Source organism: Teleopsis dalmanni, chromosome X (genome assembly GCF_002237135.1).
Source record: "Teleopsis dalmanni isolate 2A chromosome X, ASM223713v2, whole genome shotgun sequence".
Taxonomy (NCBI): Eukaryota; Metazoa; Arthropoda; class Insecta; order Diptera; family Diopsidae; genus Teleopsis; species Teleopsis dalmanni.
Genome location: NC_051848.1, coordinates 34,772,826 through 34,799,061, shown reverse-complemented (window position 1 = coordinate 34,799,061; position 26,236 = coordinate 34,772,826). Strand labels below are relative to the sequence as shown.

The following is a 26,236-nucleotide window of genomic DNA, read 5'->3' as shown; positions in this document are numbered from 1 at the left end:
TTGAAAAAGTAAGGAAATTTTGACCAGGGATCATTTTGCGGAATCTCTAAATTTTTCTTCGTACATTTTGAAAACCATTTTGTAAATTATACATTTAATTAACCATTGCGGTCCAATCCAAACTACATAAAAAATCTTAAGTCTAAATCTAAAGTCTAAATATTTGAAGATCTGTAAAAATGTAAAATATTATTAGAAAGTTTTCTAAAATATGTTAGTGATATAAGTACATTATATTTAGTATAATGTACTTTTATCATGTATTTTGTATTTATATGATATAACCACTTTAGTCCTTACCAGTCAGCATGGATGATCAGTTCAGGACACAATTAATGTTGCTTCCAAATTAGTTGTTTTATTTTTTTTTTTTTGTTCACAATTCTCTATAAATGAGTTACCATCAGGACATTCTAACCGGCATCGTGACATATCCTCAGGCTCTTTACGATTAATATCCATTTGCAAACATGAAACAGACTAGCCTTTGTTTATTTCGTTATCGTTCCACTTTTTTTTTAGACGAATTTATCTCTGGTTCTTCTGTTTCTATATACAATGTGATGATATGTAAATAAACTTATTTTACATACCACAAGCGTATGTTATACTTCTCTTTGGATTAGTTTAGAAACCAATTAGTAGAACTGTCTTCACTTTATATTAAAGTAATGACAGTGTGTGTTTTTATCATTAGTTCTATTGTGGTATATATAGTGGACTCAATGGTTCGTAATTTTTTTCTACAAAGTTGCATGTGGGGGTAAAATCCATTCGCTAGTATCAAGATAGAATAAAGATAATATATATTTTCGAGAAAATAAAATATTTTTATACCTTATTTTTGAGGAGGGGCATTTTTTTCATTCTCTCCAATTATCATTGATATATTTTTAATTATATTAAATTTAGGAAAATCTCAATCGTTATACACGTTTTTGACAGTCCTCATTGCAGTTATTTTCTTGAAGACATACTTCCATTTTATGGTAATGTTTCTTAGTTCTTTTCTCTCACAAGTCGGACGTATTTATTCTACACAAAAGACACAGACCTCACCAATCAACGCATTAAATGGTATTTAAATCACAAAGTGCTTCGTAACGAAATGTTGAAACATTCATTTCAAGTCTGTGTAGAATATCAGTAGATAGTTAGTAGAGATAATGCACCACCTACATTATCTGAATAATCTAATAAAAAACATAATTTTAGTAAATCAATTTTTTATAAAACATTCGTACTCATGTGTTCATAATAAAATTAATGCCAAATGAATACAAAAGTATATTATTATAATCGTCTCACCTTTTTGCTTCCGTGAAAGCAATTGTAGAAGCACCCGTACTTCCGGCGCATTCTATACATATTTATATTTTTTTTTCATTTTGTGAATAACAATTTTTTAACATTTATGGCCTGCCGGAGCCCGCCATTTTCCATTCCTTTCCTTTGCTTCCAAGCGGGATCCGTATCATCGGCTGACCTTTTTTATTAGAAACGCGGCGACTAGTACTATTTCGCTTCTTTTTCTGCCCTGGTTTTCTGACTTGCTTACGAATACCGGCTGGAGCACGTTTACTGCGTTTTTTAAGCTTCTTTCCTCGCACCTTCTTCAATTTCAGTCGATTCTGTTTAGATCGCAAATTGCGTTTTAGAGATTTCTTTGGCTTCTTGCCTTTACCCTTTTTATTAGCCTTTTTCGCACCTTTCGGTGCCTTATATTTTAACTCTTTTATGGGCCTTGAACGCCTTTTCTTCTTCACTAATAGTGAGGCTTTTACTGACCGAAGACGTTGAGTTTTTGGCTTACCTTTTGTAAGTACGTTCATCTTTCTCCCACGTGATAGTTTATTTTTATTTCTATTTTTCGTTTTCTTTGCTCGTTTGGCCAGTTCACGTCTGCGCTTAGTCATTCTTTTTGGGTGAGCTGGTCCCTTAACGGCTTTTCTTGCTTGTTTATTGCGTGTTTTCCTATAAGCGCGGAGACTTCGTTTGACGCCTTTCACTCCTAATTTCTTTGCTTTCTGCGCTTTTTTTCCTTGTTTTGCTTTCTTAGCAACGCGCTTGCTTTTCTTGTTCTTTTTAGCTTGAATTTTCCGTTTTTTAGCTCTCTTCACATTCTTGGACAGTGCCTTCTTTCTTGCGGGTTGTTGTCGTTTTCTAGCCGGCTTTTTCGCCAACGGCTTTCGCTTGTTGCTGTACGCTAGAAGCTTTCGTTTGGAGCCTTCCAATCCCAATTTTCTCAGTGTTTTATTTACAACCCTTTGACTTGCTAACCGCTCTTTCTTTACACGTTTCGTGTGCTGGTCTTGAAATGCGCTCAAGTTTCTGCAGCTTCGCTTTATACCCATTTCACGTAAATCTTTATTAAGATTTTTAGCCCGTTTGCGACTCATCAAGGTGCCTAGATTTGGTCTTTTTTTTATCCGACCTTTGGGTTTTCTTTTCCTTTTAAATCTTCCGCTATTTGAATATAAACTCAATGCGGATTCCGGTTTCAGCATGGTATATTTGTCACTCGGGGTTTTTTGAATATACCCATGCTGTAATCCCGCAAAGAGAGTATATCCCACTTCTTCTTGGCATTTCTTCTGTGTCGTCTAAATAATTTTGGTTTCAAAGCGATTAATAATATTAATTATAATAAATAGAAAACTGATGTGAAATAACATTGAAAGGTAAAAAAAAAAATGTTTCAAAATTAAAAATTATGTCCAAATTATTTGTATTTGCGATAAAGTATTTGAAAGAATGAATGATATATACAATTCTAATCAGTGACATCAACTTTGAATACTGTCAGAATATTTGGAAACTTTTATACACATGTAATCTGTTAACGACCAGGCATAAACACCGAAAACCTAGAAACCTATTTCAGGAACATTACAATCCAAAAAAAACATTGGATAAAAATTTCTTGTGTTAAAAATGTTTTAGAGTGTCCTATATAGTCATAGGATCGTAGGGAACTGTTGCTAAAAATAGCCAAGAACAACTGGAACAGACTAATTGTCGCTTTACTCACAAGAAGCGTAACCACAAATAATATCAAATGGATTTTGATATGAAGATTATCGACTGGGCACCTCAAATAACACACAATGCTTGTTAGCAACAAATGATGAGTTTTCGGGTGACGACCACTGCTTCTACACCTGCTCGAATTCCTAATGGATACGCAAAAATATAAAATAAAGTTGACTCGCAATATTCAAATTTCACTGCACGGCGTCACTAACAGATGCAATCAATGTAAGTGGAAGAGGTTCTGGGATATTATTTTAGTGACACAAGAGGGCGCATGAATTAAATATCATGTGTAATAATTGCAAAATTCTTATTAGTCAGGATAAAGAATTAAAAAAAATTTATAATTAAAAATTTGACATTTGGAAAAAAAACTATATAAATATATAAAATGTCAAAATATTTTTCTTTACTAATTCAAGTTTTTACAATTCAAAGAAATTTAAATTCGGACTTCGAACTGTAAAAACCTTTCAAATGCTTGATTTCTGAGTCTAATGGTTGTTGATTCCAATATAATTGATAATTTTCATACAAAGTTAAAAAGCTTTTTATGATTTTATAATAACAACTCTTCAACTTACTCCTGCTATTGAAGCCACTTGTGCAATAATCTCCTTTTCAGTCATGGGGTCTTCTCCCAGTTTTAGGATGTCCTTTATCAATTGGCCTTTTATTGCCATTATAATACAGTAACTTAGTTTTTATTATGTAACTAATACCAAAAATTTTGGAAAAATTTATTTATATTAAAACTTTTAGTTTTAAGACTAACTAAAGACGAACATTCCAAAATAATTCTAAATTTAAAATAAAATATTTGGTATGTGCTTTTTCTTGAAATTTCATAGCATACTTTATAAATTGAATTTTATCTAAACTGAAATATTAAATCAAGCTCATAGCTCTTATGAGATATACAATAATGAATTTCTTTCGATTTAATTAAATGGCTTTGAAATATCGACTAACGATGTCCTAAGATGACAGTTTGTGACAACGAAGACGAAAATTAAAATTTAAAATTTATTCGAATTTTAAATAACTTAATCCTCAAATAAAAATCTACACAATTTAATAGATTGGAGAAAGATGAAGAAGAAAAGTTAGAGTGTGCATTCGCATTCCATATTTGCTCTTAGAGTACCTCTTATCAGATTGAATGGTTGAAGTATGCGAATTCGTTGGGTAATTTGTGCGATAAGAAAATTTTTGCTATTTCGTTAAAACACGAGAAAAATAAATATATCTGATTTAGAATATAGGGGGCTTAAACGTGGGTGCTTACACCAGAAGTGTGTAAGAAAGTTTGAAATTATAAATACACGTACTGTATATATATAAGTTCTATATTCACAAAAGCTCTTTCGAAGTTACTATATATAAGTTTATTTCAGAAATGAAATAAACGATCAGATAGTTCTTTCCAGAATCAAGTTGATCCAGAACAAATAAGAAACACTATTTGACTGATCATTTGTTTAAAACTGAACTTCGTAAACTGGTTTTACGTTCCCATACTCAATACAGACGACTAGGATCAGGACATTAATTTCTGATAACATGGCTGATATCTTTACTGATGGCTTTAAAATAGATAGCGGAGTCCGTAGTAAAATCTTTTTTAAAAAATTTAGTCTCGCCATACCACTTCAGGTATCATCTCATCGATGAGCTTATCTCAATAAATTGTCGGGGCTTACCTGAACACATGGACATTTCAAATTCCATATGTAATAATTGCATAATTATAAAGTAAGAAGCTACTTCAAATAAATTCTTACTAGATAAGATAAAGAAATAAAAAAAATGTGATAAAAAATTTGACATTCAGAAACAAAAATATTTAAATTAATGTCAAAATAATTATTTTTACTAATTCACGTCAATTTTAACTGATTCAGAACAATTTTATGATTTCGAACTGTAAAAGCCTTTCAAAAAGCCTTTAATGTTGGGTTCGTAAGATTATTGGTTGATATATGGGTAACAAATCATGTTATAAAATAGATTTTTATGAATTAACAAGAACAAGTCTTCAACTTACCTCTTCAATCAAGGCCACTTGCGCTATAATCTCCTTTTTAGTAAGCGGTACTTCACTCATTTCGAGTAAGTTTGTGATAATTTGTCCATCCAAAGCCATATTTTTATTTAGAAAACTAAATAAAATACGTAAAAATTTTTATTAATTATAACCAAGAATTTAAATAGTAATTCTAATTCTGTTCTAACTAACAGAAAACGAACATTCCACAATAATTTTAAATTTAATAAAAAATATTTGGTATATGCTTTTTCTTGAAATTTCAAAGCATACTTTATGAATTGAATTTTATCTAAACTAAAATATTAAATTAAATTCATAGTTCTTATGAGATATCCAATAATGAATTTCTTATGATTTAATTAAATGGCTTCGAAATGGTGAAATCATAGTGAAATCTTTTTTAAAAGTCCTAGTCTTAGCACACCACTTCAGTTACCAGACTATCGCACCTGTTGCTCTGATAAGTTTATCTCAATAAGTTATATAGGCTTATGGATTTGACAATGGCAGCGCCATCTGTTTGTCACTCACATGACTTATTGAGTGATGTGTTATTCCAAAATAGGAACAGCTGGCTATAACATTGCCAGTTGAAATCTTTTTTAAAAGTCCTAGTCTTAGCACACCACTTCAGTTACCAGACTATCGCACCTGTTGCTCTGATAAGTTTATCTCAATAAGTTATATAGGCTTATGGATTTGACAATGGCAGCGCCATCTGTTTGTCACTCACATGACTTATTGAGTGATGTGTTATTCCAAAATAGGAACAGCTGGCTATAACATTGCCAGTTGTCTACTGCTTTCTACTCAACTTATTACCGATTCAACATAGTCGATGCGTTGTTGTTTTTCCTCAGCTGTCAGCAAACGCGGCACCCACCTTGAAAAGAACTTTCTCATAGACAAATGTTCAGGCAAAATGATACTAATACGTTTCTTTACAATATCTAGAGGATTAGTTTGTGTCTTGTCTTCCACAAAATCAGTTTACGGTTTGCTTAAATGATTTTGTGGACTTTTGGTTGTATTGTATCATCGCATCTTTTGTGCAATTAGGCGTTCAACGTATTCCGCATCATCTGTGTTTATATGGGTGCGTAGAGACCATTTCTCTGCATTTGATCAATTGTCTCGATGGATCAGATTCTTGGTACTACTTATCAACTCAAGCTTTTGCTATCACGATATTTGTACCCATCACAAATGAATTAAGACACGAAATTGCTTTGAATTCATTGTTTTGAAAATATACAGGTATCCTCATTAAGATAGCTGTGAATGTCATAAAAGGTGTCATTTCGACAGATATCATCTGAAAGTAGACACTTTCAAATTTTTAAAATCAGTATAGATATTTGATTAGTAGTGATGCCAGTGTGTCATCCTACGGACTCATCAGCCAATGTGTTATATATCCCATAACTATAATTACTTATAATAATATACAATTCTATGTTATTTACACTATATTTAATTTAAATTTTTTTAGAGGTTTAAGCATAAGAAAAACAGTGACATATCATTTCAAAAAAATCATTTATTCTGATTTCAGACAATGTCAATGGAACCTGAGCGGCATAAATTATAAATGGCAAACAAAATTGAACTGAAAGCAAGAAAAAAAATTTCTTTTATAGGACTTACTTTATTTGAATGTCGCTTCGAAGTATCTAAAATCAATAACAGATGTGATATCATATTAAAACGAGAAACAGAAGCTGTTTAGAGCAAATTCATAAAATCTTAAAGAAGTTGCCTACATTTCAAACGCAAAGAGGATGGTTTTCTTTAGTTATATAATATTTGTTTTTGTTTTTTTTTGTTGTCTATTTGCCTTTTTGCTCCTAAGTAAGTAATAAAGTCTCTGGTAAAACAAGGAAATAAAATAAATTACAAAAATAGTCCCGCAGCAATTCTCAAAATAAAAACATTAGTATTATGCCAATATAACCTATTGTGCCCGCCCCAACAATAAGCACTGTCGGTCGACCCCACCTTGTGACCCGTGTTTATTTTGTGGTTACGAGTATTTTAACAGCGGCTGGATGGATGGATGGATGAATGGATGGAGGAAAACATACAGGCTCTCATGAAACGTGCTCGGTGTGAATGTTAAGAAAAGTAAAAAAGTTCATAGGAAAGTTAGACAAGCGGGCAGGCAGGCAGGCAGACAATCAGTAAGGCATTATCCTGCGAATAGGTTCAATTATATGAAAGAAGGCATGATAATGAAAGAAAAAGTGTGGGAAGGCTACCAAGAAATTAAGTATATAAAAAAAAATATAAGTTAAATTTAAAGAAAGATGCCAGCACGTCTCAGAACTCCCAGTAGCGCAACTCTACGAAACAGAGTCCTTAACCCTCAAAAAACATTATTTTTTTTTGGTAAATTTATTTTTTTCTTCATTTTTAATGAACTCCATGACAAAATGTGGACATAAAAGTGGAATAGTAAACTAAAAAAGAAAAAAAAAATTTTGTTTAAAACACGTATGGAAAAATTAAATAAAAATTTTAAGAACGTGTTTAAAAGTATTGGCAATACAATCAAGAAAATGAAGATAGAATCTAAAAATACTAAATTTAAATATTAAATATTAAGAACAAAAGAAGAAATCATCAGGTTTATTACTTTCTCCTAATCATATTGTGCGGACTAAAATACACTTTTACGAAGTTTTAAAAAATAAAATACTTAAATATTTAAACTTAATTTTTTAAATTTTATTTTTGCAAAAAAAAATAAAAATATTTTCGAACGTTAGCCATGACTTTCGTCCACCTTTCTAGCAGTTTATGGGTTCAATAGAAAAAAAATTGTTTGTTCTTTAATGCGATCCATTCATCGCGCTATTTTAAGATTTCTTCGTAGTTTCTGACGTGCTGGTCTTCAAGAACGATTTCATTTGATCAGAACAAGTAGTAGAGTATGACACATACCATAGAATTTCCCATTCAAGTACTTCCAACGAATTTTTTATGTGTCTTGCGTTATGTGCTTAATCAAGGTTCAAATATATGATTTTAATTATATATGATTTATTTATAAGTAACGTTAAGCAATAACAGTTCCATTCGGTTTTAGTAGTTTATAGTACACCACTCCTTTTTGATCCTACCAAATCCATTTTCATTTCTATAAATGTTGCGATTTTTTTTTTGATATGGATGGTTCACCTGAAACAACCCATAACCCATTTACAGTTTTTTCTTTTGATTAAAGTAAAAAAGTAACACTTCTCTTGAGTTTGTTCTTGCAATCCGTAGAGCATATGGACTTCTAAACGGGGTGTTTAAAAAATATCTAACAATATTAGAAAATGTTGAACACAGACTAAAATAGCATTTGTTTCCGTGGACTTTTCCCAAAACGTTTTGTTCAAACCATATATTAATGTTAATCAGATGAAAAACTCTTAATCAAGCTTCGAATTAGAATTGAAGAATTTATAATAGTAAAAAAACTTTCTATCATTTCGTAGTCATCATCTCTGGTTGTACATTATAAAAAATAATGATTTATGTTGTTCTACTTATATAGTATTTGCTTTCTCTCTAATAACAATGGGGGGATTTAGATTTACTTATTTTTCAAAATATATGACAGAATCAAATAAAACAAACTAAATTGAAATTAACAAACATTCATTTACATTCGTCTTAAAAGACAGAGACAGAGCTCTAAAATTATTCACTAAAGTTGATACGTTACTTAACCCCGCCCTAACAATTCTCAAGTCCACTTCTGGACTCTCAGGAAAATATGCTGATTTAAGGTCCGTCATCAACTAAAAGACAAATAAATGTTATGATTTCTTAGCCTAGTTAAAGCCAAGTGTGGGGTAGAGATAAGCCCCCCAGCCATTATAGAGTAAAAGTGCGTAATAGCACTAACTCAAGAAGAAGAATCAAGAATAAAGAAGAAAAGAAGTGGTAAATTAAACCAAATGAGAATTCAAATTTTTTTATTAGTAAATATAAAATTTCATATAAGTCATTTTTATTTCTAGTTATAATGTCATGAAATGAATATAGGTATACTTTTGAAGGACTAGAATCTGTGCTACTTATATTAGCTGAATTAGCTTTGTTTATGTTAATAGAAAATTAAAATATATGAGTTTCAAAGGAAAATCACCTAATAAAGCATAAAACATATTAAAGTTGAACCGATAAATAGTATAATAAGTATTTTTATTATATCATGTATTTAGTATAATAAATGACAATTAAATCATATGACTTCTTCCGATGAAGTCGTCAGAGTATGCCTGTGGTACTAAGAAGTCTGTTAGTTTCTTCGTTAAGATGTTTCTTGAGCTTCTATTTCTTCTTCAATTTCTTCACCAGTTCTTCTGAAATTAAGGTTTCGGTGAATACCGACATTACGAATGTGTCATGAGGCATTAAAAATACTTTATATAATTTAAAAGCCATTTAATTATGTGGATGTTGCATTGCATTGGGTGCCAAAGTTCCAAATTTCGGTACTATATGACGATATTGACATTGGAATTTGTTTGTAAATCATAATTTTATTATATATGGAGAGTTTTGAATTTTGCTTTATTTGAAAGTCCTCCTAAATTCTAGAATCTTCAATAATAACATAGATTGCCATCTTTTTCAGTACTTTATCTTTCATATGAACATCTCTCACATTTCAATCTGACAATTCGTTTTAAGTTTACAAGTTAATTGATATTGGTGAATCTGTGTATCTCTTAAAAATGAGAAACCTAAAAATTGTTGTTTTATAGTGTTAAAAAGTTGTGGAAATTCATATCGGAATTGTGAATTTGTGATGTGAATTAATCTGTTTTTTCAAAAACTATGGTATGCAATTTAAAAGATTTGTTAAGAAACGGTCATGCAGGCATTGAAGATGGTCCATGTAAAAGACCTCCAATAACTATATCAACACCAGACGTTATCACAAAAATACCAGATATAGTATTAAAAGATTTATAACTAGCCAAGAGAATATTAGTATTTTTAACGTCAGGTTGTCAGCATAATCATAAAATTGATTTTAACTTTAGTTATGACGACTCTGGCTATTTTATTTAATAGAGAACTATTGCATTTAATAGAGTGGCTTTGAACAGTAGTAAATTGCAACAACAAAATTTTATTACTGTTACGAGTATCGCCAAATACCCATCATCACTGGTCTTGGAAATATTTTATGTATTTAATTATTCGTAAATAATTATTTTTGAGACTGCAAGTACCAGAAATCAAACTCGGGTTCTGACAAATGTGAAGCTCAGAATCAGCGCACCTTAACCAACTGATCCAAAGCCGTACTTGACTTTTTATGTTGGCATATTTTTTTGAAGTTTTGTTATTTTTGCTGTGAGAGTTTTTATTAACAATTTTACTTGCTGATTGATAAAGTGATAAACAATAATTCAGTCAAGGCGTAGAGAGAGAGAGAATAAAATGTTTATTTGTATATGTAATAAATAATATTAATTCAATGTACCAATGTAAAGATGTTTTAATGAGTTTATATATTTTATTTGACATTTTGCCAATTATATTAGGGTGTACACCTCCGTACACCTCCGTACACTTCCGATCATTGGAACAATAGTCACTGCTGTGTACAATATATATTATGTTAGATAATAGAGCCCTATAAGGCATGAATGGTTTTTTATTAATTTTTATTTATGCAATTTTTATTTTTATTATTATTATTTTCGCGATTTTTAATTATTCCTGCACAAACTATTAATATTCAATGTTTTGCTTTCTAAAAGAAAGCCTTAAAGGTTTTCAGGAACTTTTGGTTTTGATTATTCCACAAATAAAATGTTTGCGTGTATTAAATAAAAATGTATGAAGCGAACGCACACAAACACAGACTAACACAGAGTAACACACATACGCAAAAGTCATCGCCGCTACTGTGTTTTCACGAAACAAATAAAGCAACAGCGTCAAAAAGTATGCTATAAACAATAACAACAGCAACATCAAAAGTTGCGTTAGGCCACCACTTCCGTTTCCGTTTACTTTAACAACCATTGCAGCTGTGTTTGTCTTTTTTTATTTTCTGTAAATTTTGGTTTTCTCCTTTTATGTCTTTTATGTTAAGCAAGCAACAAACAAGGCAAAGGGATTACATACGCATATGGTGTACTCGTACGAGTACATCACTTGCTTGCATGAGTATGCATGCATGAGTGTGTTTGTGTGTGTTTGTGTGTGTTTGTGTGTGTAAAAGTGTAAATAAATGAAATTTTATTGTCGTAGTTACTTTAGACTTGTATTTATTTTGCCTTTACCATTGCCATTGTTCTTATTATTACTTTTGTTGTGCTCTTGTTGTTGTTCTTTTGCGCTTGTTAACATTTCTGTTATAGTCGGTATACTTTCATTTAATTTGTTTTTTCTTATTTTGCAGATGGTCAAAAATTTTTTATATCCGTAACGCTCATAAATTTCATTTGCAAATAAAATGAAATTATTTTTCTACTGTACAGTCGGTCGATCGGTCGGTCGGCTGGTCGCTTGGTCGGCACTCTTTTACCAAAAAAAAAAGCGAAAAAAGCAGCGAAAAAAATTTAAATAAAAAATCATTAAAAGACGATGTGCTAACAGTTTTGCTTTCACTGCTAACACTGCCACAACAGCGTGCAGAGCAGCGGTCACAGTAGCAGCAATGTTAGCTGCCGCGGCTATTGCTTTAGCTGCTTTGTTCGTATTGAAGCTTAAGCGTCTTTTAGGCGCAAATTTATATTTCATCAAGTTTTGGAACGCGTTTTTATGAAATTATTTTTGTGCCGCATATGAATTTTAAATTTTATGACTCTTTTATTTGCCAGTTTCAAAAATTTATGCAATTTTAATATAAGCTTTTGAAAATATCATGAATTTTAATTGACTTGCATAAAATAAAAGTAACAAAACAGCTATAAAGTTTTTAATGAGCGAAGCATTTGTCTTGGCTTCAACAATATTGATTTAGATTTTTGCAGAAAGTATAAGGATTCTATGTAATGCATTAACTGAAATCAATATTTGAGTTCTTCAAATTTTATTAAAAAAAAAAAAAATTATGAGATATTCAAATCATAAATAAAACGGCTGCATAATATGTTAATAATAAATAAAAAAATAATTCAGTTTTTGAAAACGTTTTTAACGTTATTTTAAATATATTTCAATAGTATTCAAAACTTATTTATACTTTCTGAAGTACAAAAATATTATGACCGTTAAAAATGCATTATTTACAGCTGTGGCAGCTGTGGTAGAGTGTTTTTTTAGCTGCATTAGAACTATCGATATCGATAATTATGGTTTGACAGCTGAGAATATCAAATTGTGTTGATATTTCTGTACAATAAGGTGTGGCAATTCATCACTAACCATTCAACGGTAGAATAACGTTTTCAAATTTTGGAAATATACTTAAAAAAAAAAAAAAAAATTCGCTAAGTTTATAGAACACTTTCTCGAAGAATTGTGTTTAGTGATGAAGCTCATTTCTGGTTAAATGGCTACGTCAATAAGCAAAATTGTCATTTATGGAGCGGGAATAATACTCAAGCCGTTAACAAATCACTACAAACATAGTCGATTAAAATTGACTGTTGACATGTGAATGGTGAGCGCTACCGAGCAATGCTGACTGAACTTTTATTTTCAAAATTAAATCAGTTAAACAGTTAAACATCGGTAACAAGACGGCGCAACTTGTCATATAATGCGCTTAACAATCAATTTTGTAATAACTTTATTTCTAGAAGTGGTCCCCTTGTTCGTCTGATTTAACAACTCTCAATCAGTTCTTATGAGGCTAATTTAAGTCATTGATTATGATTATGCTGACAACTCAACTCACAAGCCAACAAGTCTTGAAACATTGGACGCAATAGATGCCATACGGTCACATTTATTGCAAAAACTAGACAAAAATTTGTCTGATAGAATAGAATAGAAATCATATTATAAAAGTAAATGCCATGAAATGATCTAACAGATTATAACTTTAAATTTCCGCATATAAATTGAGGACAATATAAATTTAGTTATGGTTATAAACAGCTGCTTAGTCAGTATTATAATTTATCTTGTGTTAGTACAAGCAGCAATCAAAGCATTATCCACCTGGAAGTTATCCTCAAAACTTCCATTAGACTGCTATGACACGCTACAGCAGCTGGCAAGCAAAAACAAAGTGCTGCTTTGCTGAGTGCCTGGCCACCCAGCAGGAATCAATGGCGATGAGTCTGCCGACAGTCTTGTGAGATCAGGAGCCATATTGTGGGCTAAGTTGGTCATAAACTAGGCCTCTGATTGATAAATGGTTTTTAGCCGAGAGAAGTTGCTACTGGAGCGAAATTTTAGGTAACGGTCAGGTTAAAGAGGTGGTTCATCCCTACAGTTATGGTAAGGTATCCTTCTTCAGCAGAACAGAGTTGATTTTGCTGCGTTATCACCTTAATAAAATGGGTCTATCCAAAGAGATAGATTGTCGATTCCGTTTAGAATCAGACGAGGCGCAGCCTTTATCTGGGCCAGGAGAAGGTCACTGGGTCGAGAACTACTTTCGCCTTCTGACATTAGCAGGTCCTCAACGGCTGACATTCTGGTTTTCATTCGGAACACGGAAAGTCTTCTGTTTGGTTATGCTCTGTTGTAGCACAAAATATCAACTATGGTCGCAGTGCTCCGTTTCGTCGGGAACTGGTACCCTGTTTATTCCTATTCCGAGTATAAGCTAATTGGTTATTAAGCGAAAATGAAATTTGTATGAATTTAATTGAAGTTAAAGAATAAACAGTTCTGAAAAAACAAAAATAAATGAAAAAATTTAACAAAAATGTAAAAAAAGTAAAATATTAAGAGCTCAATAATAAAATAAAGAAAAGTTTTCCAAATACGCATTTGCTTTGCCAGTATTATAGATTAACTAATTATTAACAAGGATTTAAATATCTTACGTGCAACAATGTTTTGGTAACAATACACACCGGATTCGGAAAAGTTTGACAAAACTACGTATGGCTACATGGGTTTGTGTGATTCGATGCTGAGAACCTGGACTGCTCTCCTGAATGCTTCTGCAGCTCGCAGTGCCTTACATTTCGGCATTCATTGTCTCTGATTTCCTTCAGATAGTCTGAGTTCAAACAGGCGAAATAAACGAGACTGTCTAAACGTAAATATACGTGTGTTTACGTTTTTCTTAAATATCTTCTTATTCTTTGTATATTTTAATCCGAATTAATTAAAAACAGCATGCAAGCTTGTTTCTGACTTTGATGAATTTTTGTTCGTTTTTTCTTGGGATTACAATTGGAATAAGCAGTTTTTAGAAGAAGATTTTATTTTCTGTAAAATTCAAGATAACTTCAATAAAATGTATGTTTCCTTAGTATTTACAGTATATTTCTTTGTGTATGTAATTTAAAGTGAGTTTAAATTTAATTAGAGTAAAATTGTAGTTAAATTATTTGAATAACATTTTTATTTGATTTTTTTTATATTTAATTATGACAAAATAAAACATGTTTCTCAATAGAAACTATTGTTGAAATAGTGCGGTATTTGCAATAGAAGTGAATTACAACAACAAAATTTTATTATTTTTTAATTAATTGGATTATTAGCAGACCATGTATTGTCATCATTATCATCACATCATCAGTACTCTTGGAATTATTTCTTATATATAATTATTCGTAAATAGTTTTCTGAGACTGCAAATATCAATGATTGAACTCATACCCTGCCAAATTTAAAACTCAGATTCAGTGTTCATTGACTTGTGTATACGAATTTGGTGGTTTTGTGAAGTTGCTAAGAAAAAAATAAAAAACCGTTATCAGGTTTCATATTAGACTTATTCCGGTTTCGTCCATCAAGTGCGGTTAGTGTTCCCTGTTGTTCACTTTACCGAAGAAATAGTCTCTAACTACGCCTACTTCCTCTAACTATCACTTCTAATACCGTTTTTGCTGGAGCATTGTCATCCATTCTATCGATTCTACTGACCACATCAGTGAGGATGTTGGAAGATAATTCGTTGTATTATATTAATATCGTTATAAGACTCGTATAGCTTGTGGTTCATTCGAACAATGTAGTCGTCGCCAACTTGTTGAGGACCAAAGATCTTACGATGAACTTTTTTCTCGAAGCTGCATTTTCAGTGCGTCTTTATCATTCTATGATAGTGTTAATGCTTCTGCAGCATACAGTAGTCACTTGTGCGTCTGACACGGTAAGGACAAACATCTTTCGCAAAGAAACACACTGAATTTACATTAACATAACCTTATAGAAGGTTGCAATTGAATCAATATTGATTACAATTGAATATTGATACTTTCTTATATATAACTTATATTTAAGAAAAGTGTTGTGTATCTAAAAGTGTTGCACTTCAAAATGTATAAAATATATAACATAAAATTGCAGGATTATACAAGAATCCATAATTATATATATATTTTTGTTTAACATAATATTAGAGCAATAACTCTAAGTGTTTACTATTTCGTATAATTGTAAAAAAATTGAAAAGTGATTTTATCATTATCATTATCAATTGATAAAGATACAAGATATAATGCATATACAAAAGCAATATACAATACTACACCATAAATGTCCAAAAGCCAGAAGTTGTGACTGTTTCTAATGTTGCATGATGATACTAAATTTGCTGGATAAGAGGCTAACGTCAGCAAAAATTGATAGAAAATTTCATCTGGCTTTTTGTTTTAGAAATCAGTCGGGGTTCAGTCAAAAAGCGCCAAGTTTACAGAAACTGATAAAAACTTCGAACGAACTGAAAGCCAAAAACTTAGTACGGTTACGCCCCATGGCTCATTCCGCGGTCGCATAATGTTTTTTTTTTCTAAGAGTATTGGATTTTTGCAAAATATTTGCATACTTTGAAGTTCCATTCGTCAACAAGCGCTTTTTGTGGTTACAATTTGGTTAACGGAGGATGTATCGTCGGAGTTGTGTATTATCCTTTGAACCAACCTCATGTGAGTTTATCAAAAACAATTTCAATAAAGAATTGTAATCCGCTTTTATCGAAATGTATGACAACACACCCCTTTCTCATGAATTCAAGGGAATATATTATCATTTGGGCCCCCCAATGGCTTTCTATTATTTGTGCATCAGTGCGTATGAGTAATGTAATATAGTGTACTTTCTGTTAAAGTAAGCATATGCTTTTTTAAACGCATTTATATAGAAGCCGAACTTATATTAAAATTATGCAGTACACATTTATATATATATATATATATATATATATTATTAATTGGTATCCGTCACGTTTCTTAACACAACAACTAGTCATAACTGATTTAGGAGCTGTGATTATATATAAATATATGAAAGCAGTAATTTTTAAAGCCTTTCCATATTTTATAATTTGTTTAGCATTTTTTTATACAAAATTATTTAAAGTTTTAAAATTTAAGATTAAATTTAAGCATAAAGTATGCTTTGAAATTTCAAGAAAAAGCATATACCAAATATTTTTTATTAAATTTAAAATTATTGTGGAATGTTCGTTTTCTGTTAGTTAGAACAGAATTAGAATTATTATTTAAATTCTTGGTAATAATTAATAAAAATTTTTACGTATTTTATTTAGTTTTTTAAATAAAAATATGGCTTTGGATGGACAAATTATCACAAACTTACTCGAAATGAGTGAAGTACCGCTTACTAAAAAGGAGATTATTGCGCAAGTGGCTTTGATTGAAGAGGTAAGTTGAAGACTTGTTCTTGTTAATTCATAAAAATCCATTTTATAACATAATTTGGTACGAACCCAACATTAAAGGCTTTTTGAAAGGCTTTTACAGTTCGAAATCATAAAATTGTTCTGAATCAGTTAAAATTGACGTGAATTAATAAAAATAATTATTTTGACATTAATTTAAATATTTTTGTTTCTGAATGTCAAATTTTTTATCAAATTTTTTTTATTTCTTTATCTTACCTAGTAAGAATTTATTTGAAGTAGCTTCTTACTTTATAATTATGCAATTATTACATATGGAATTTGAAATGTCCATGTGTTCAGGTAAGCCCCGACAATTTATTGCGATAAGCTCATCGATGAGATGATACCTGAAGGGGTATGGCAAGTCTAAATTTTTTAAAAAAGATTTTACTACGGACTCCGCTATCTATTTTAAAGCCATCAGTAAAGATATTAGCCACGTTATCAGAAATTAATGTCCTGATCGTAGTCGTCTGTATTGAGTATGGGAGCGTCAAACCAGTTTACGAAGTTCAGTTTTAAACAAATGATCAGTCAAATAGTGTTTCTTATTTGTTCTGGATCAACTTGATTCTGGAAAGAACAATCTGGTCGTTTATTTCATTTCTGAAATTCTAAGTGGTTACTTATGGAGTAAGTTCGAAAGAGTTTTTGTGGATATAGAAGTTATATATACAGTACGTGTATTTGTAATTTCAAACTTTCCTACACACTTCTGGTGTAAGCACCCACGTTTAAGCCCCCTATATTCTAAATCAGATATATTTATTTTTCTCGTGTTCTAGCGATATAGCAAAAATTTTCTTATTATCGCACAAATTACCATTCGATTTCGCACACTCAATCATTCAATCTGATAAGAGGTACTCTAAGAGCAAATATGGAATGCGAATGCACACTCTAACTTTCCTTCTTTATCTTTCTCCAATCTATTAAATTGTGTAGATTTTTATTTGAGGATTAAGTTATTTAAAATTCGAATAAATTTTAAATTCTAATTTTCGTCTTCGTTGTCACAAACTGTCATCTTAGGACATCGTTATTCGATATTTCAAAGCCATTTAATTAAGTCGAAAGAAATTCATTATTGTATATCTCATAAGAACTATGAACTTGATTTAATATTACAGTTTGGATAAAATTCAATTCATAAAGTATGCTTTGAAATTTCAAGAAAAATCATATACCAAATATTTTTTATTAAATTTAGAATTATTGTGGAATGTTCGTCTTTCGTTAGTCTTAGAACTAAAAGTTTTAATATAAATAAATTTTTCCAAAATTTTTGGTATTAGTTACATAATAAAAACTAAGTTACTAAATTATAATGGCAATAAAAGGCCAACTGATCAAGGACATCCTAAAACTGGGAGAAGACCCCATGACTGAAAAGGAGATTATCGCACAAGTGGCCTCAATAGCAGGTGTAAGTTGAAGAGTTATTATTAAATCACAAAAAGCTTTTTAACTTTGTATGAAAATTATCAATTATATTGGAATCAACAACCATTAGACTCAGAAATCAAGCATTTGAAAGGTTTTTACAGCTCGAAATCCCAATTTAAATTTCTTTGAATTGTAAAATCATAAATTAGTAAAGAAAAATATTTTGACATTTTATATATTTATATAGTTTTTTTTCCAAATGTCAAATTTTTAATTATAAATTTTTTTTAATTCTTTATCCTGACTAATAAGAATTTTGCAATTTTTACACATAATATTTAATTCATGCGCCCTCTTGTGTCACTAAAATAATATCCCAGAACCTCTTCCACTTACATTGATTGCATCTGTTAGTGACGTCGTGCAGTGAAATTTGAATATTGCGAGTCAACTTTATTTTATTTTTTTGCGTATCCATTAGGAATTCGAGCAGGTGTAGAAGTAGTGGTCGTCACCCGAAAACTCATCATTTGTTGCTAACAAGTATTGTGTGTTATTTGAGGTGCCCAGTCGATAATCTTCATATCAAAATCCATTTGATATTATTTGTGGTTACGCTTCTTGTGAGTAAAGCGACAATTAGTCTGTTCCAGTTGTTCTTGGCAATTTTTAGCAACAGTTCCCTACGATCCTATGACTATATAGGACACTCTAAAACATTTTTAACACAAGAAATTTTTATCCAATGTTTTTCTTGGATTGTAATGTTCCTGAAATAGGTTTCTAGGTTTTCGGTGTTTATGCCTGGTCGTTAACAGATTACATGTGTATAAAAGTTTCCAAATATTCTGACAGTATTCAAAGTTGATGTCACTGATTAGAATTGTATATATCATTCATTCTTTCAAATACTTTATCGCAAATACAAATAATTTGGACATAATTTTTAATTTTGAAACATTTTTTTTCTTGCCTTTTAATGTTATTTCACATCAGTTTTCTATTTATTATATTTAATATTATTAATCGCTTTGAAACCAAAATTATTTAGACGACACAGAAGAAATGCCAAGAAGAAGTGGGATATACTCTCTTTGCGGGATTACAGCATGGGTATATTCAAAAAACCCCGAGTGACAAATATACCATGCTGAAACCGGAATCCGCATTGAGTTTATATTCAAATAGCGGAAGATTTAAAAGGAAAAGAAAACCCAAAGGTCGGATAAAAAAAAGACCAAATCTAGGCACCTTGATGAGTCGGAAACGGGCTAAAAATCTTAATAAAGATTTACGTGAAATGGGTATAAAGCGAAGCTGCAGAAATTTGAGCGCATTTCAAGACCAGCACACGAAACGTGTAAAGAAAGAGCGGTTAGCAAGTCAAAGGGTTGTAAATAAAACACTGAGAAAATTGGGATTGGAAGGCTCCAAACGAAAACTTCTAGCGTACAGCAACAAGCGAAAGCCGTTGGCGAAAAAGCCGGCTAGAAAACGACAACAACCCGCAAGAAAGAAGGCACTGTCCAAGAATGTGAAGAGAGCTAAAAAACGGAAAATTCAAGCTAAAAAGAACAAGAAAAGCAAGCGCGTTGCTAAGAAAGCAAAACAAGGAAAAAAAGCGCAGAAAGCAAAGAAATTAGGAGTGAAAGGCGTCAAACGAAGTCTCCGCGCTTATAGGAAAACACGCAATAAACAAGCAAGAAAAGCCGTTAAGGGACCAGCTCACCCAAAAAGAATGACTAAGCGCAGACGTGAACTGGCCAAACGAGCAAAGAAAACGAAAAATAGAAATAAAAATAAACTATCACGTGGGAGAAAGATGAACGTACTTACAAAAGGTAAGCCAAAAACTCAACGTCTTCGGTCAGTAAAAGCCTCACTATTAGTGAAGAAGAAAAGGCGTTCAAGGCCCATAAAAGAGCTAAAATATAAGGCACCGAAAGGTGGGAAAAAGGCTAATAAAAAGGGTAAAGGCAAGAAGCCAAAGAAATCTCTAAAACGCAATTTGCGATCTAAACAGAATCGACTGAAGTTAAAGAAGGTGCGAGGAAAGAAGCTTAAGAAACGCAGTAAGCGTGCTCCAGCCGGTATTCGTAAGCAAGTCAGAAAACCAGGGCAGAAAAAGAAGCGAAATAGTACTAGTCGCCGCGTTTCTAATAAAAAAGGTCAGCCGATGATACGGATCCCGCTTGGAAGCAAAGGAAAGGAATGGAAAATGGCGGGCTCCGGCAGGCCATAAATGTTAAAAAATTGTTATTCACAAAATGAAAAAAAAATATAAATATGTATAGAATGCGCCGGAAGTACGGGTGCTTCTACAATTGCTTTCACGGAAGCAAAAAGGTGAGACGATTATAATAATATAATTTTGTATTCATTTGGCATTAATTTTATTATGAACACATGAGTACGAATGATTTATAAAAAATTGGTTAAATTGAAATTATGTTTTTTATTAGATTATTCAGATAATGCAGGTGGTGCATTATCTCTACTAACTATCTACTGATGTTCTACACAGACTTGAAATGAATGTTTCAACATTTCGTTACGAAGCACTTTGTGATTTAAATACCATTTAATGCGTTGATTGGTGAGGTCTGTATCTTTTGTGTAGAATAAATACGTCCGACTTGTGAGAGAAAAGAACTAAGAAACATTACTATAAAATGGAAGTATGTCTTCAAGAAAATAACTGCAATGAGGACTGTCAAAAACGTGTATAACGATTGAGATTTTTCTAAATTTAATATAATTAAAAATATATCAATGATAATTGGAGAGAATGAAAAAAATGCCCCTCCTCAAAAATAAGGTATAAAAATATTTTATTTTCTCCAAAATATATATTATCTTTATTATATCTTGATACTAGCGAATGGATTTTACCCCCACATGTAACTTTGTAGAAAAAAATTACGAACCATTGAGTCCACTATATATACCACAATAGAACTAATGATAAAAACACACACTGTCATTACTTTAATATAAAGTGAAGACAGTCCTACTAATTGGTTTCTAAACTAATCCAAAGAGAAGTATAACATACGCTTGTGGTATGTAAAATAAGTTTATTTACATATCATCACATTGTATATAGAAACAGAAGAACCAGAGATAAATTCGTCTAAAAAAAAAAGTGGAACGATAACGAAATAAACAAAGGCTAGTCTGTTTCATGTTTGCAAATGGATATTAATCGTAAAGAGCCTGAGGATATGTCACGGTGCCGGTTAGAATGTCCTGATGGTAACTCATTTATAGAGAATTGTGAACAAAAAAAAAAAAAACAACTAATTTGGAAGCAACATTAATTGTGTCCTGAACTGATCATCCATGCTGACTGGTAAGCACTAAATTGGGTACTTATATATTATATACTTATAACATATTTTAGAAAACTATCTAATAATATTTTACATTTTTACAGATCTTCAAATATTTAGACTTTAGATTTAGACTTAAGATTTTTTATGTAGTTTGGATTGGACCGCAATGGTTAATTAAATGTATAATTTACAAAATGGTTTTCAAAATGTACGAAGAAAAATATAGAGATTCCGCAAAATGATCCCTGGTCAAAATTTCCTTACTTTTTCAAAATTTTTAGTTCGTTATATATTATGTAAATAAAATGTAAAAAACAATCGAAGTGAAGTTGTTTAAATATTTATAAATATTTTAGGAAAGGATATAGAAATTGCGTGTCATAAATAAAGTCAACGAAATGAACAACAAATTTAACAATTAAAAATAAAAATATATTATATTAATTCAATCACTCTTCAGCTGGTTTATAATTTCGTTCATAATGTACCACGGCAAGTGAATTTATTAATGAGCTTTCTCGGGAAATTAAAAAAGCTCTAAGCTCGAACATACAAGTCAAGTACGGCTTTGGGTCAGTTGAACGCGGACTCTGAGATTCAAATTTGGCAGGGCATGAGTTCATCACTTGGTACTTGGAGATTCAAAAAAAAAAATTACTTACATATAATTATATATAAGAAGTAATTTCAAGACTACTGATAATGGATATTTGACAATACTTGAGACAGCTGTATAGTCAGACAAAAGTCTAATTAATTAAAATAAATACAAAAAGAATTGTTGTTGTTGTAGGATTATATTATATATATAATATATATTTGTATGCGTACTTGGTATATATAAATTTATGGAGAAATCTACATTACTGTTGCAGTTATAACCAAATCTAACAACATTGATTAAAGATGCGGAAACTTTCTCCATACACTTACAGTCAGTCCAATACAGGTACAATTCCAATAGTATAGCATAGCTCATTTCATAAGCTACAAAACGCCTATATTTCTAACCTCTCATTTATACTCGTACATTTTCAGTACGACATTTCAGTCAGTTCTGCAGCTCCAGCTAAAGATATTTCATGAAAAGTTGCTAAAGCTGAAGATAAATGTATATACATTCAGAATAAGAAAGTAAAATGGTAAGTTTAACAATAGCTCAATCCAATGTGAATATGAATCGGTTAAATATATGGGGTCGTTAAAACTTTTAAAAAACTTTTTCAAGAAATAAAAAAAATGTACTGTTAGTTTAAATTCTCAACTGGGCATTGACGGCGCTACTCCAACCGCTAATATTGGCGACATCACCTTTTATTTCCATCATTATGTGATAAAAATTGTATTTCCATTTTTGTGTTATATATATATGTATATATATATTCATATTTATTAAAGTTGATATATATGTTATATATATACCTATATAATATAAAAGGGACTTCAATGAACTAGCTGATAATTTACTTAGGTAAAATCGGTCTATTAGGATTTTAATAAGTTTTTGATTTCAGACTTACTAAACACAAATTAAAAGCAATTGAAACCAGTTGATCTCAATCTAGATCATCCATTTTTATAATTGATACCTGCTTTCCAAATATTCAATTATTTTTGTAAAGGTGGAAATAAATGAGTTATGAATCAGTATTACTCTTTACTACATTTTTAAATGGGTTCTGGAGAGAAGTTTATGTTATATACTTTGAAACTCCTATAATAACTTTCTTGAATCATGCTAAATTGGTTTATTTATGTAAGTATAAAGGTAGTATCGACTTTATAATTTATTATCATAGATAGTTTTAATAGTTTTAACTTGACAACTGACTAATGGATTTTATAGATCTCTACAGATAATAACATCCTCTGATGATGACAGCCTTATTACGTTATACAGTAGGAAGAGACTCTATATAAGAAAAAGTTAAAAGGAATGTTTTTCTTATAATTAAGTTATAGTTAGTTATAATTTATATATAGGACGGGATACTATATATGCATGAACAAGGCTGACATTAGAGCATAATTATTCAAAGCTCTCCAGCAATTGGAAAGAGTTTTTACCAAACCGATTGTATACTGTTTTGTTTTGTTCCCCAACTTTGGACAATGGATCGTTCTAAAATTTTTAAATGAGCATATATATGTAATGCGAGTTCATAATAAATACATAAGGTACTATTTATAATTGAGTAAATATTCGTATTAAAGATAGGAGAATATATGAAGTTATTATTTTTGTTTTGGTTTACCGATGTTGATGTCAGCATTAAGCTTACCTAGGGTGCAGAGAATAGAATTGCCTTCGCATTAAAAACAGTTTGGTGTCATTATATCTATTAATGAATGCACATTTTAACTCCTCGTTCAACAATACGTACTGAGAACTATGTATTGAGTGCTAAAGGAAGTATTCATCTTAACTTATTCATAAAAGTTGAATTAAGATCCGTAATTATTAAGATAGCAAATGAGAGAACATATATAATTAAAGTGTTAATTTCTTCTTGCTAAGACTGACGCGTCTTCATGACAAAAATAAACTATTTAAAAGTTAGACGAGTTCGAATGGCAAAGAAAAGATCGGGTCAAAAATTTTAGTTGATACTAAAACTGCATCTAAATTTTTGTGACAGTTTACTAGAAGAGGACTTAATACTACTACTAATGTTTCTTGTAGAGTGTTTTACAAATTCATACTTATCAATTCGGTATAACTAATACATGTTTTCATAAATATGAACTTAGTATTTCTAAGGTTCATAACTTCATACCATTACTTGATATCTGTTTCGAAAAAAAAACAAACTATATATCAGAAATTCAGCTGCATTTTAACTTATACATCTTTATAAAAACTTAAATGTATTATGCGATGATTAATAAATGTTAAAACTTAGTTAAGAATACATCTAAAATAAAAATATATTTCAAGTTTTATATAATTTTTATTTGTAAATAATATATATGGAGATATTGCTTCCAACAAACTAATCAAAGACTAAAATAATTATCTGGACGTCAATAATAAATCTCATTTTATTAGTTTCTATCAATGAAGCACAAATACCGATAACAGGTGCTATTAGAAGTTATCGACTATAGACACAAATGCTAACCTCTTCACTAAATCTATAGTGTCTCACAAAAATATTACAGCTACAGTTACTCTATAACGTGCATAATCGCTTCAATATAACTATAGCATAAATAGCTTTAGTATTTCATTAAAACACTTAAGAATTATTTAATTTTTACGATATTAACTTTAAGAATGTCCGTTTAATGTCACTCACGTCTAAATTATTGCTTTTAGTATACAATATATTAAAAATATCAACCAAGGAATTGGCTTGCATAGCTTTATATAGAAATTGGTTCTATATGAATGCTGAATGCTGTTTATTAGCACTTAGTGCTTTTCGGTGCCACTTTTATCGAACGTTGTCTCTAAATGATAATCACTAAGGTAACACCTAAGTTCACTGACAAAGTTTGCTAAATGTCTGCTGCTTACAGAGTCAATATTTATAAGAATTTTTTGCATTTTTCTTTGGAGATGAATTAAAAATTAATAGTTTTAATCGCAATGTAGATTTTTTTAAAGTACAATGTTTTTTGAGAAACATTTTCAATACAGTTTTTAAAAAGAGAAAATATCTAATTTATTTAATATTTTCTCTTCAATAGATTTATGATGAGATATTATGTTATTCTAGCTTCCATCATTGGAAGAAACGACAATAGATTTGACATTCTATCACTGGAAATAATCTTTTGTGGCATATACTATTTAACACATATTTCAGATATTAGGTAGAACTACGAGTAGATTAAAAATTATTATTAAAACTATTGAGTTAGTACTGCGTGAGTACTTTTTTTATCTTATTAATAAATTTTTATTTTTAAATAGATCTTAACTTTTTTTTATTACTATTAAGTTTTATTGAATTGAATTTTTTGAAAAACTTTATTAAGTTTTTTTGAGATCATGTGTCTAGAGTTCACCAACCGTGGAACCATTTAAAAAAGTCTAAATTATTAATCCAGTAAACTTATTAGCGCGATGATTATTTTAAATCTTAATGGGATTATCACGTCCATAATTTTGCATTATCGTTAACAATTTTAAGATTTCAACAAATCAACTAAGTATTTACTTGAATATCTTTATAATACCACATATATTAGAACCATTAAGTACACCATATATTAATAATCTCTGATCTGCAAATGGTTTGCAATCAATAGGTGTATACCTTATAACTCTTTATATGTGTAGGTTGTTTATGATGATTGTCAACGGTGCAGTACTATCTCTCATCGCTTAAATGAAAAGTAAAAAGCTTATATGTGAGTTAAATACCATAAAGAGCATAAAAGTTGTCTTAAGTCCTAGTAATTTTTATTAATATGCCAAAAGGTTAACGAAATTTTCGCTATATTAGTCATCATACAAATCTTTATGAAATCACATTTGTTAATACAAATGCAATCCCACTCGTGTGACAGACCGTTTCTATCCCTGAACTATATCGAGAGTACTGTAGAATGGGGTTCTTGTGTTTGTTATCCATTAAAATTTTTCTCTTTGATAGCCTATATTTATTAGCCTTTATTTATTTATTTCTTTTTCGAAATATATCA

At 30.5% G+C, this 26,236-nt stretch overlaps 2 protein-coding genes across 6 annotated transcripts; one reads left to right on the top strand and one right to left on the bottom strand.

Annotated features, from left to right (window-relative positions):
• Nucleotides 1–361: 361 nt before the first annotated feature.
• Nucleotides 362–5,287, bottom strand: LOC119689914 (translation initiation factor IF-2-like). 3 transcript variants are annotated; one of them, XM_038104848.1, is made up of 5 exons: nucleotides 3,618–3,811; nucleotides 1,309–2,603; nucleotides 838–1,193; nucleotides 612–777; nucleotides 362–549 (listed from the first exon to the last, which is right to left on the bottom strand). In XM_038104848.1, exons 1-2 carry the CDS (start codon nucleotides 3,714–3,716, stop codon nucleotides 1,413–1,415), a joined length of 1,290 nt encoding a protein of 429 aa, XP_037960776.1. In that variant the 5' UTR covers nucleotides 3,717–3,811; the 3' UTR covers nucleotides 362–549; nucleotides 612–777; nucleotides 838–1,193; nucleotides 1,309–1,412. The 3 variants fall into 3 exon arrangements, with proteins under 3 accessions (XP_037960776.1, XP_037960775.1, XP_037960773.1); XM_038104847.1 differs by lacking the exon at nucleotides 3,618–3,811 and adding an exon at nucleotides 5,081–5,287 and having other exon boundaries at nucleotides 362–777; XM_038104845.1 differs by having other exon boundaries at nucleotides 362–777.
• An 11,350-nt stretch (nucleotides 5,288–16,637) lies between these two features.
• On the top strand, nucleotides 16,638–21,544 carry LOC119689823 (translation initiation factor IF-2-like). 3 transcript variants are annotated; one of them, XM_038104736.1, is made up of 5 exons: nucleotides 16,638–16,842; nucleotides 19,300–20,594; nucleotides 20,711–21,066; nucleotides 21,127–21,292; nucleotides 21,355–21,544. In XM_038104736.1, the coding sequence occupies exons 1-2, from the start codon at nucleotides 16,744–16,746 to the stop codon at nucleotides 20,488–20,490; spliced, it is 1,290 nt and encodes a 429-aa protein (XP_037960664.1). In that variant the 5' UTR covers nucleotides 16,638–16,743; the 3' UTR covers nucleotides 20,491–20,594; nucleotides 20,711–21,066; nucleotides 21,127–21,292; nucleotides 21,355–21,544. The 3 variants fall into 3 exon arrangements, with proteins under 3 accessions (XP_037960664.1, XP_037960662.1, XP_037960663.1); XM_038104734.1 differs by having other exon boundaries at nucleotides 21,127–21,544; XM_038104735.1 differs by lacking the exon at nucleotides 16,638–16,842 and adding an exon at nucleotides 18,085–18,288 and having other exon boundaries at nucleotides 21,127–21,544.
• The last annotated feature ends 4,692 nt before the right edge of the window (nucleotides 21,545–26,236 follow it).